Below are 12,783 nucleotides of genomic sequence, written 5' to 3'. Positions count from 1 at the left end.
AGAGAAGTCGTCAGCAACAATCGACGAGAGTTTCCAGCTACCTGTCGACGTTCGCGATCTCAGTTCTGCGTTTCCTCTCCCATCGATCGATCGCTCGAGCCCCTGTCTCCTACAATCGCGCCGCTTCACGTTTTCGTTTCTCCGTGTTACGTCTCGCTGTTTCCCCTAACCGTTTGAACCCCCCGTCAATTTCGCATACAACCGTATCTCTCTTACTTTCCGTTTGTCTTTCTCGCGATGTCTCCATCCCCGTGGAAAGACGCTGAATCTTCCTTCCGTCACAAACTGCCCCGCCTCGCAAACAAACAAAGAGAATACGATACACGCGAGAAAAACGAGGAATAACGTGCAAGATAATCGCGTTCTCTCGTCAAATAGAATGACGAATATTTCTTTTCGCGATACGTTCATAGATATCCGCGTAGATGCGTTTTAATGACAAACGAACAGGCTTCTCGTATTCGTCGGCAGATAAACCGCATGTTTCGAACGTGCAACGTATCAAATAAATCAGAGAATTTAATCGATGCAAATCTATTTATTCGTATAAAGGGGGATGAGAGGCGCGTCAGATAGAAGGCTCCGCGTTATCCCGTCGCGATATCGGTTTGCATTCGCTCTCTTCCTCACGTATCCGGCGAAACTATGTTATTTTTAACGAAGGCATTGTCGCGTAAATGCTGTTAGTCTGTACGAACGTGTCACGTTGCATTGTTCGGACCCGATGCTTCGGCGTCCATTGTAATTCCCAGACGATCGTGTCGATCGAAAATACGATTCTCGCGGCGTTTTACGATCCGAAATTCGACCACGGAATTACTTACTTTTACGTTCTTCCACGCTCGTTCTCGCGTGTCGTATCGCACCACGATTATTTACGACTCTAATGAAAGCACTCGCGTATGTGTGTGTGTCTCATGTCAGGACTTCACGCTGGATTTTTACTTCCGGCAATTCTGGACGGACCCGCGGCTGGCGTTCAAGAAACGAGCGGGCGTCGAGACGCTCAGCGTCGGCTCGGAGTTCATCAAGAACATTTGGGTACCCGACACGTTCTTCGTCAACGAGAAGCAGTCGTACTTTCACATCGCTACCACCAGCAACGAGTTCATTCGTATTCATCATTCGGGAAGCATTACACGTAGTATACGGTGAGTGACAACGATTATTTCATTTCTAATTATGAAATAAGAATATTCTCATCTATAAGTTACTAATTATAGAAAAGAAGCAAGGATAAATATCCTTTGCAATTCTTTGGTGCCCGTACTGAAACGTTAATCCATTCACGATTAATTGTACATTGTATCTTAGTAAGCTGTCGGTTAAATAAACGATAGATGTATTTATTTTCGGCAAAACTAATCACAAGTTTTAGGTTGTTATGTCTTCTTCATTTTTTCTTTGAAAAGATCTGATTCTACTATTAATAATTGAAGCAACATCGACCGACTCCATAAAATGAGAAATAGAAAAATGCAATGATTTTACAAACGCTGTTCCTTAAATGTATCTTAGAATTATTCGTGTCACCTGTTTGTAACGAAGGTAGGAAATTATTTGTTTCTTGAGAATTGAATATTAATCGCGTGCTTTTTTGACGAAATTAATTAATTAACAAGAAGCGGATCGATTTGGCTTCTAAGAGGATCAATTAAGAGAAAGCTATTTTTTTCACAGGCTGCAAAAGAATTCTGTCCTAAAAGGGTTAACGACGTGAAAATTTGTTTTGACATATAAACAAAAATTAGAAGAGAGTTCACCTGCAACTTTACCTTTCTCAAAATCAAATTTTTGGTCTGAAAAACTTCACTCCAAAAGTACGTTGAAATTGCTATATCGCATGTAATATTCTCAGTGTGCAAAGGATCGAGTCTGATAAAAAGACGATTTCGATGTTAATACCAGCTTTAATTTGTAATTAAAATGGTTGAAGAGTATCCTCGACAAAGTATCCTCCAATTTCTCTGAACACAAGACGCAGCAGTATTTCGTAGCACGACGTCGGCAAAAGTCGGCGAACCCCTAAACGAAGAAGACTTTCCGAGTAATGGAATATATTTTCTAGCGTGAGGAGGAGCGCGCGATAAAACTGCCACGTTCAGACGCGATTTTAACCCCGTTTCGATACCCCGTACCATTCAAGAACCGTCTAAACATTGGAGAAAGCAGTCGTACCACCGACGACAAATTTTCTTCCGAGGATCGGTCGTCATCGTTTCCATCCCCTTCTTCCTTCGACACTGCGTCGTATTATCCCCCATATCCATTCCCCTCTAAAACAACGTCAAGTGTTCTGGTATTAACGGCGCTGCTATATTCACGCGATCCATGCATACCTAACTTTCCCGTGCGCACCCTTTCGTTGCTTTATATTACATTGCCTTCCGGATCTAGAAACTCAAGGCCGACTGAACGTAGGCAGAAAAGCGAAAAACACCAAGAGAAATTGATCGGAATGGGGTTAGGTTCGATGTGTATATTTGGACATAGATTCTCTGTGGTTGAACGAATATTATAACGATAACCGTTGCTTGAAATTGGCAATAGTACGAGAGATTTGTACAAATTTCTTCTAGCGGACTTGAAGTTGGTTCTCTAGCAACGATATCGATGTATGAATTTTAATAATGTTGTGCGAACGTTTGATCGTAATTTTCGTTTATCAGGTTCCATAGATTGAAAGTAATGTTTGCGTTTGTTACAGTTTAACGATCACGGCATCGTGTCCAATGAATCTGCAATACTTTCCGATGGACCGGCAACTCTGCCATATCGAGATCGAGAGCTGTAAGTACGCACGTGCGCGTGTATAAATGCATACATAACTGAACCGAAGTGACGATCTCAGAAAAGTTCGACACCCTCGCCTCTGTCCACTGTCACACAGACACGCTACATACGTTACATGGAAACATACGATTGGAATTTATCATCGGAGCATTAACAGTGTCGATCTTACGAACGGCAATCGACGTTACCTGTATATTTAAAATATCGTTTTGAACGCTTAATAACTAAATTTCGCTTGCTAATTTCCACTCGTTATATACTCGGTTTCGATGAAAGTTAAAAACATTTTATCGCGATAAAGTTAAAGTTAAAAGACATTTTGAATCGGATCAAGGGGGTCGATTGCCGTTGATTAAACGCGACTCAACTGTACATCGCTTTCAAACCCTTTTTCAGATAAGCTCAGAAAGACGCTTCTGTCGTGTACATTTGCGTCAAACGTAACAGGAAAAAGAACAGATTATGAAAAAAACGAAACCTAAGGGAACCTCGTATGTTCTACTTTTACACGCTCATACGAAATCTCGTTACCCGACACCTTACAGCCCACCCCCTTCAACGCGACCTACCCCGCTCTCTCTCTCTCTCTCTTTCCTCCTCTCACCCTTTCCCCGAATCCATGATAATCTCTTCTCTTCCTTTTTCTACTCTGTCTTCTCCTCTCTAGCTATCTATCTATCTGTCTGTCTGTCTGTCCATCACTCGCCACTTTACACGCTCACTAACACGAATCAGTCACACGATCCGCGGCATCGTCGTGGATCACTTTCATTCACTCGGTCCACTCACTCACTCGCTCACTCACCCGCTCTCGCTCACTCTTATTGGGTTTTCTATACCATTCACGATGACTGTTTTACCTACGTGACATCGTGAACTTGCCGAGGCAGACGCGTGCTTTCGTTTGAAAATTCCAATGATGGGCGAATCGAACAAAAGCAAAACGAAAAGAAGAGGAAAAATAGAGAATAACAACGTAAAGAAACTTTACACCGAAGGGGATGATGTTTCAGAATTTAATAATCGATCGAATCGCTCGATGGATATCCTCGAGAAAACTTTTATCCGAAAATTTGTCTTAACGCGTTCAACGGGGCACATAAAATCGAAGGGAGTCCCTGGCGAAAATCAATTTTTCTATAACGCGTATCCATTTATCCAAGTATCGTTCGCAAGAAACTATAAAATTCCGATGATCGTACGTACGTTCGTACGTACGTTCACGTCTTGCACGTTGAATGCGTTACATAGGATTGGACGTAATTAACTGCCTTTTGAACGGATCAGGATCCTGGAATAGTTGCAAGGTTCGCCTATTTCGATCGTTTCGAGTCGAATCACGCGTGTGGCTCGGCAACGAGGCACAGTGTGCGAACAACAAGAGCACCTTGACGAGAAGCGTGTCCGCAATAGCCGAGACGGCCGTCTCGATCGGGTCGCTCGCTGTATACGCAATCAACCCTGACGTTGACTTCAGCACGAAAACGAGTCGACGACACACGGCTCGATTAGACGTGCCGCTACGTTTAGGCTGCTAATAGTGTTACGAGAACGCATAGAGAACGAAAGGTCTCGCAGAGCGAGAAACAAGCTAACGCCCCTGGTAACACACCAGTGTACGGTGGCACGTACGGGAAAGCTAACCCAACCACCTTGCGTGGGTGTAGATGTGCGGCTGCGAATTCCTCTTTGTGTGTATGTGTAAACGCGCGAATGGCCTGTGAGCGTGTGCGTATTATCACGAGCTCGCGCCGATTATCACTGCTGCAAATTGCACGCGATTATTGGGTGTGTGAAACCGAAAGAGGATGCCCGGATGCTCACCCTCTCTCTCTCTCTCTCTCTCTCTCTCTCACACTCTCTCTCTCTCTCTTTCCTCTATTCGATCGAAGGGTTTCTTTCAATCATTCTAACAACGAATCAATTCGAACGAACGAATTTTTCTCGTTCCACTTCGATCGAAGCATCGTATCTCGTTGGAGAGAGGGCTAGCTCGCGGTGAAAAACGATTAATTAGCCTTCGAAAATCGGTGATGGTCAAAAAGCGGGCAAACCGCCGCCTCGTTAGAAATATTTATCGTAAACAAGTTATTAACTCGTTAACGATAATCGGCCCAGCAGTCTGATCATTTAGCAGCCATTAAATCATTGCCCCTGTATCAATAAGTTCGGTAATTGTACCGTATAATCCAGTAGCCAGCTATTCGCCTCAGTTCTCGATAACGATACAATATGTATTATCGCTGGTCGGATAAGCAAATAAATGATAAAACGAACGCACCTGGTAACCAACCAGCTAAATTACAACGATCGTTTCGCGTAACGATTCTAGCCGACGATTGTATAAGGGTTGAAACAAAGAAAAAAAAAGAAAAAAAGAAACAAAAAGGAGTCGTGAAACGCATCCGGTGCCTTTGATTATACCAGAAGTCTAGCGGAGATTGGTAATCTATACGGGGACAATGGAAAAAGTTTCGGCCTAACTCGTTCCGGCTAAGAGATCTATATTAAAACTCAGTCGTTTGCAGGATACGACGAAAGGCCGCCGGAAGTCGGACGCTCGAGATATCAAAGTAACTTGACCAAGTTCGTTGATTAGTTTCGCGGAGTAGAAAGCCGGATCGTGCCGTCGTCCTTAATTGCTCCAGCTTCGTCCCCGGCGAAATTATTACTGTCGTTAGAAGTATTTCTGTTCCGATCTGTCGCGGCCCATGCGCCATTCCCACCTACCGCCCATTCCGCTTCCTCACGGAATGGTAATTAATAACGATTAATATCAAGGCTGATACTACTTACGTAAATGGACGAAGCATCAGTCGTCGATCCCAGCCGGCTCGCGAAACATTCGGCAAACATTCCACTTCCTGGAAAACGATATAAAAGCGCGCTCTTAGTAATACCGTAATGGAGGAAATGCGTGCAAACGCAACGCGAATAGATTCCAATCTAACTATAAACGACGCGTAATTACAGAAAATTGTTCGATGACTTTCAACGCTACTCGTTTCCAGAATATTTCCATCGGTCGCTAATGTTCTCGCGTAATTTATTTTAATTAATACAACTTTATTCGTCCGACCAAATCCACGTTTTAATTCGGTCTAATTAAAACAATGCTCGCTTAATTATCGATCGAAATGTACTCTCCGTTACCCCGAAAATTCGGGATCGTCGTTATTCGTATTTAACGAGTTACGTAATATTTTCACCGTAACTATTTTGATTCGTGGAAAATAATGAATCCATTGTAGCCCTACGCTGAATGGACACGGAGGAAGGATATTAATTAAATTTTTTCAAACGCGATTCATTGGCATCGTTATTTTTAATCCCGTTATCGGCCCATGTAACACGCCCACTCGTTATTGTCGCGATTTATCGAGCCGGCATAGGTCATCAACGACAAACTTGGTCAAGCCCGAGAATTCATTTGCGAGCCCGAGTGAAAAAATAAACGACGGCCTTTGTTATCGAACCAGTTTGTGATGTTTGGCCGGCTACGTGGCGCATTAACGTTATTGTACTGCCGCGTTTTCCAATATAATCGCGTTTCGGCGTTACACGATGTTGCCATCGTCGACGAAAGCGGACGTGCAATTTGCAGTAACTCCAAACGACAGGTAGTGAGCTCGATCACGCAGAAGTACGGTCAACCGTTGATCCACCGTTGGTGGATATCGAGCTGACCGACGTTTACGCAGCAAGGGCAGACGCATTTCGTGGTGGTTTGTAGACGTAAAAGAAAAGGGGGTAAACATTTAAAGAGTAAAAAGTACATATCGAAAAGAAAAAAAAAAACAGTTGAAAATGTAAAGAGATTATCCTCGTCGAGAATAATTCGAGGACGAGTACGAGTTTCCGCATCTTCGATCGCAATCTGCGTGACATAACCGTACATAACCGTAAAACGTATTTACGAGCATCCTCCGAAGGGTCTCCACTGTACCAATTTACCACAATTGTGAACTATCACGTCGGTCTTAGCAAACTTTAGTGTAATTTCTCCGCAACCGCATACAGCGAATGCCTCGCTGCCGTGTCGAGTTTCTGCTCGATCGGGAATACGCGCAGAGAATATCAACTCAGAACGGAGGTATTCAAAGATATCGATGTAAAAAATCGAATACAAAAAAAAAAGATGCGAAAAAGTAAATAGAAAAAAGAACGAGGAAAAATTTACGACATGATATCAAAGGACGGAGAAATCGCACAAAAATTGAGAAAACCATAGAGCACACGCACAGCTGTATATATCAGACAATTTTTCGAACAAAACGATCAAAACATATTATAACTTTGGCTCCGACGACGAAATGTCTTTACGAACGTGTGCTACATGAATACACTAAAAGTCACCACTTTGCCACTGTCACAAAACCACCACCACCACTTGACCATCACTATCACAAAACCAAGCCCCCGGCCCCCTCTAAAAAGCCTCCGACATATAGCACTGAGCCTCGTGTCCGGGGACGTAGTAAAGGGCCGACGACGGCCAGCCCCGAAGGAGGCTAAACACAGAAAACGACGTGTCGACTACGGTGCGACCGAATTAAAACGCATTGTGCATCTAGCCCAGCGCATGTAAGAACGAAACGACTGCAGCATTTTAGCCACGACGTGACGTGCCGTGGCCCCGTTCTCGGTATGCCTATACATATTCATTTTTTCGAATATCTAGTTATGATATATCGACCTTGGAAAACCGATTTTCTCTTATTTTGTTAATATTCCAAAAACTGGTACCCAATTCCCCCGGCCACTTTTGCGTATGCTATTAATCATACTTATAGAACCGTAGTTTGATGATACTTCGTCCTAGATGAAAGTCGGCATGCCTTTGGCACGAAAATATTTTGTTCCGCTCTCTTAACCCAGGACCGAATTTTCGACTGCGCAACTTTAGTCGGCATCGAGTTTTTGCTTCCTGTTATTTATACTTGTGCGTGCCTTTAACGATCCGTTGAATGTGCCGCTTTGGGTATCGTCGGTAATCTACCATGTATTCACCAGAGAACGACCGGCTCTCGTTGCTTAAGCGAAGCATTTAGAATTTAAATATTTTTTCCACGAGATCGTAGTAAAACGACTATCTCCCTGAAATTGAATTGAATATCGTTATAATCGTTATATCGCTATATCTTGATCTATCTCTTTTTAATTCTACGAATTATCCGCAATGAAATATAAAACTTGGGCAAAGTTCCTGAAAAAGTTCAGACAGATAAAAATTCGATTTAAATCTTTTACTTTGAACGATACATTTCGCTAGTATGCTATCGCGATTTGAATAATTCGCTCGTCTCGTTTCAAAAGAAATAGTTGCCGCGGCGGGTACGGGCGATCGTTAAAGTAAAAAAATTGATCGACTGAATTCGATCCAGGCTAAATGGGATCCGATAATAGCATACTTTGCGAACGCGAATATTGCAAACGACCATTCCAACCGGAGTAAAAAGAAGTTAAATTCCGTGTTCAGAATTCGTGTCACTGGTAAAGCACAAAGCATGCGGCATCGGGCATGACGTACAAAATTACGTGGCACGAAGCATGCGATTGTATATGCTGATGCATGTATACGTGTGTGTGTGTGTGGGGGGGTATATTTTGTGTGTGTATATGGGCGAAGAGAACGCGCGCGCGCGCGCGCGCCTATCCGCCAAGACCACCCACGTATTTTCCAAATCCCGCACAACCACCGCATGCCGAGGCACGAAACTTTTTTTCTTCGCTTCTCCATATCTACTTTATACACTTTCCACTTATCGTCTTATATAACCTAAACTTGGTACCACCACTACGATCCTATACGGTTCTCTTTGCTAATGTTGCCGCAACCCTCCTTTTCTTACGGTATTTCGCCAGTCACTCTGCCCTCTCCTTCTTCCCTTCCGCACCCCTTCAACCCAGTAATGCTTAACGTTGCCCCAATCCAGGAAAATTTTTTTTTTTTTTTTTTTTAGAGAAGAAAAAGAAAAAAAATGTAACCTGTCCATTTGTAATCGGTTTACGCGTATTGCTACATTTATAATGTACGCTATATCGCTATATGCGGCGAACATCGGCGAACACAATATTCTTTTACCGTTTATGAAAAACATTTTTTGCAAACATCGGTATGGATGGAGTGTAGTAATTATATTTTATACCGATTAATGTTTCGTTAAAATGTAGAGAAATAATGTAATCGTTTTACGTTTTGTAAAATACGATATATTTTGTAGCATATGATGTATATTTTACGCTTTTCATCGGACGCGTTGACGGGTACGTGAAATATGAGAAAATTAAAGCAAAAGTGCGGAGGAGAAATGTTTCGAAAAATAAAAACGACGAAGGGGAATTTCGTTTTCAAAAAGCGGAAACGAGATGAAAGGACGACGTGAATAGGAGAAACCGGTAAATAGTTTTAACCAGGTAGAGGAGAAAGGGGGGAGAAGGAAGACATGAAGAAAAGATCGATAGTTTAAAATTAGCGAAACTCTTGCGACAATTAAATTACACGGTTACTTGCTGAAGGCAGCCGGTTGAATGTTAACGAGGCTAGCTCGTGCATCGGGAAACATCGGAATCAGGCTGGCAATCGACACACGCCAGAGTCGCGAACATTGTACAGATAAATCTGTCGAGCGACAAAGCATTCGCCAGGCGGAATTACAGAGAGGCATTTACCGGCCGAAAATGAGCAAACGGAACGGAGAACGGCGATAGTATTTCCGTGTTCCAAAAACAAAAGCAGTTAATCTCAAATACTCGGTCGTAGATCGCTTAATCCACGTTTCGCCGATGTTCGCGCAATGTGGCCGACGCCGCGATGGAATGCCACTTTGGTGCCTGGAATGCGGTGTAACGATCGTAATCACCTAAGATTCAGTTACGGAGGAATGTTTCTCGGGCCGGTATGTGCACGCTCGAGGCCGCGCCGAGGAATTAGAGGAACATAAATAGGTGCGAATTCCGATCGATCGCGGAAAATTCGCCGTCGATCGCGAACGGATACGTTTTATGTCAGCGTGATTAAAACGCACGATCTGTCCCCGCGTTCGATGAAACATAGACATTCGTCTATACTTCGGTTATTATTTTCGAGAGATACAACTCGTTCCTCGTGGCCTCGATAGCTCGTACCATACTCGAAAGGATTTTTGCGAGAAAGATTATGGACGTATGGAAAGTAAATCGCCGAAACGATAGCATCGACGGATAAACGCAAGAGTTTACGAAAACTCGACGACGATTAAAAAGCGGATGATGCTGCATACGGAGGACTTTTTCTACGTCCATAAGAGACGATTATAAACGCTGCACACGCGCAACGGTTCGAAGTATTGTCGTTTTCGATCGCGTCTGATAATCGGCCGAATTGACTCAGTCACTCCGGCCGACGATTATTTCAACGCCTAGCTCGATTATGCCAACGATTTTTGCAGCGCAGAAACGCACCTTAAGCCGATCTATACCTACGTAGAATAGAATAGAACGAGAGACAGATAAAATTGTACAAAAGCGTTGGATAATGGATAATGTAAATATAGCGATAGACGCCGTGTAGAAGCGGTTTAGGGTGCTAGATACAATGTTTTGCTTCTATCTACGTCCATACCCTCTATGACCCAACCTGCCCAGTTTAACCTTGTGACACCTCTGTTCTCCTGAAAAGTCCTCTTAATACCTACCACACAAAACTTGAGTGTCTAATTATTGTATGTTAGAGCGAAGATATTTGTGTTCTTGTTCTCCCGGCAGTTGGATACACAATGCGCGATATTCGGTACAAATGGAACGCCGGCCTACAGTCGGTCGGCATCTCGAACGAGGTGGAACTACCGCAGTTTCGCGTGCTCGGTCACAGGCAACGACATTCAACCATACACCTATCTACAGGTAGATATCCCCCTCTTATTAGTTCTTCCTTCTGAACTTCGTCCAAAAGGCTCGCGCAGATGATTAAATAATTATTGACTTATTGTAACATAATTGTCACACGCGTGTACACGCCGTTATATACAGTACGATATGTGTGAAGCGTTGTTTTCTTTCCTTTTTATAATTCTTATTTTTCTTGTACATGTATATATTTTGACATTTTCTTTTCTTTGTTTTTAACGTATATTTCTTTTCTTTTCTTTTCCTGTTTATTGACTCGCACCGATATGCACCGATCACCGTTTCGCCTTCTATCGCGAACACAATCGATCGTTACGATCAAGGAAGAGCTTACCCGTTAGGACGAAACCGTCCCCGGGGCTAACTCATTCGACCAACCGACCGATCGACTATTCAATCGACTTCATCGATCTTTAAATCCACGGAACAAAGGACGAAGACGAACTCTCCCAGTTCATACGAATCCATCGTTTCCGACTTAATCCTCTATCACGGGTCGGAAGTGGACGACGTACTTATTTCACTTACGATCGATCGTACAATCTTATCGTCAGCTTTTCTATGGTAACTATACCGTATGGTAACTATCTCGATACCGTGATTCGAAAGAAGAAAATAATACCGAGTCAACTTCCGACGAGTCATCCACAACATCAAATCAAACCGACACGACGGGCTCTCAGCGAAATCCAAAGAAAAAAAGAACCGTACGACATTACCGTCATCTTTTTTTCTCGATCGTCTCCGTCGATCGAAAAGATCGCACGAATCAACTACGAGACCACCACACCAAAGAAAATGAACAAACAAACGAACAGCTAATAAATTCCGCTTGCACGTCCTCCTGCGCTCGTGTTCGATCTTTATTGTCCCCCCGTTAAATGGTTCTCTCGTGAGAAAGGCAAAGAATAAGAACGAATGGATGGGACAGATAGATAGAGGAAAGAACGGAGAATAGAACAAAGAGAAAAGAATGGAACGAATAAAGCGAAACACGCACAGATTGAAAGAGAAACAAATAGAGAAAAATTAAACGTTAATCAAACACGTGTGTGTAATAAGAAAGAGAGGGAAATTAAGAGAGCGGACTTGTTGGGGTTTTGACGGGGGTGCGAGGTAAGTGGAGGCCCCCTCGGAGCTGAAACGCGTTTGAGGGCTTCCGCGAAGGTACGTACCAACCGCGGGGGGTCTCTCTATTTTTTCAGTCGGATACACGATGAGGGACATCCGGTACAAGTGGAACGAGGGCCCGAACAGCGTCGGTGTCAGCAACGAGGTCTCCCTGCCTCAGTTCAAGGTCCTTGGTCATCGTCAACGAGCCATGGAGATTAGTCTAACTACCGGTAACGTATGAATAGAACCCCACCCCCACCAACAACCAAAAAAAAAAAAAAATTAATAATTCAACCCTCGCTTTTAACGGTATGGGTAAGGTGGAGAGACACGTTTGCGCTATCCGATGTCCGCAACCACGATGTCGCTCGCAGCAACGTTACTCTACGTTGACCAATCGTCGATCGATCGATCGATATCTCTCTCTTTCTCGCGATCTGCGGCCCTCTATGCAGATACACCACGTTGCTGGATGTGAAATCCTTAGGCTCGTTTCGTCGTTGCTTTTCATTGCCGTTGCGATTCCTAGAGATTTTACGTACTTTACGTATAGCGATTTCTAGTGATTTCTACTGTTGCAAATAATTCCTAAAGATTTTGATCGTGTATTCTTAACGAGTCCAAACGGTCTCGATTATTTCTAACGATCCCCGATGATTTATTCCTAACGATTGCTAGTGAATGTTAGTAAATTTTATTACTCCCCATAATGCCTTGCGATTTCGATTATTTCCGGTATATTTTCCAGTGATTTCAATTATTCCTAATAATTCGAACGTACGCTTCGATCGTTACATTTGCATCACGCGCAGAAGTATAGAAAGTTTCTGATACGGTGTGACGTAACAATCACATGTTGAAAGTATCAATGAGAAGATACCTTAATAAAGTTTTTTACGTCAGTAACGATCTTCCGATGAGTCTGGTGTCGAAACTGTGCTCCTTCATTAAGGCTCGAGTTAATATCCTTTGGTCGGAAGACAAGCGGTG

The 12,783-nt window shown here is 43.2% G+C and overlaps 2 protein-coding genes across 15 annotated transcripts in view; one reads left to right on the top strand and one right to left on the bottom strand.

The window, feature by feature from the left end:
* LOC122569396 overlaps positions 1 to 12,783 on the bottom strand; it is an 84,363-nt gene that overhangs the window by 4,600 nt on the left and 66,980 nt on the right. The window contains exon 2 of the mRNA XM_043730382.1: positions 5,590 to 5,657. Within this exon, the coding sequence (XP_043586317.1) occupies positions 5,590 to 5,657 (68 nt within the window). The remainder of the gene's footprint in view (positions 1 to 5,589; positions 5,658 to 12,783) is intronic.
* LOC122569385 (gamma-aminobutyric acid receptor subunit beta) overlaps positions 1 to 12,783 on the top strand; it is a 93,323-nt gene that overhangs the window by 66,751 nt on the left and 13,789 nt on the right. For 6 of the 14 annotated variants that reach the window (XM_043730362.1, XM_043730359.1, XM_043730356.1 and 3 more), the window contains exons 4-6: positions 925 to 1,151; positions 2,708 to 2,790; positions 11,886 to 12,023. In XM_043730362.1, the coding sequence (XP_043586297.1) occupies positions 925 to 1,151; positions 2,708 to 2,790; positions 11,886 to 12,023 (448 nt within the window). Of the gene's footprint in view, positions 1 to 924; positions 1,152 to 2,707; positions 2,791 to 10,539; positions 10,678 to 11,885; positions 12,024 to 12,783 lie in introns of all 14 variants that reach the window. The other 8 variants (XR_006317436.1, XM_043730350.1, XM_043730354.1 and 5 more) reach the window with 2 other exon arrangements.

The sequence above is a fragment of the Bombus pyrosoma genome, linkage group LG7 (assembly GCF_014825855.1).
Source record: "Bombus pyrosoma isolate SC7728 linkage group LG7, ASM1482585v1, whole genome shotgun sequence".
Taxonomy (NCBI): domain Eukaryota; kingdom Metazoa; phylum Arthropoda; class Insecta; order Hymenoptera; family Apidae; genus Bombus; species Bombus pyrosoma.
The sequence above is the reverse complement of the archived record's forward strand: the minus strand, read 5'-3'. Positions and strand labels throughout refer to the sequence as shown.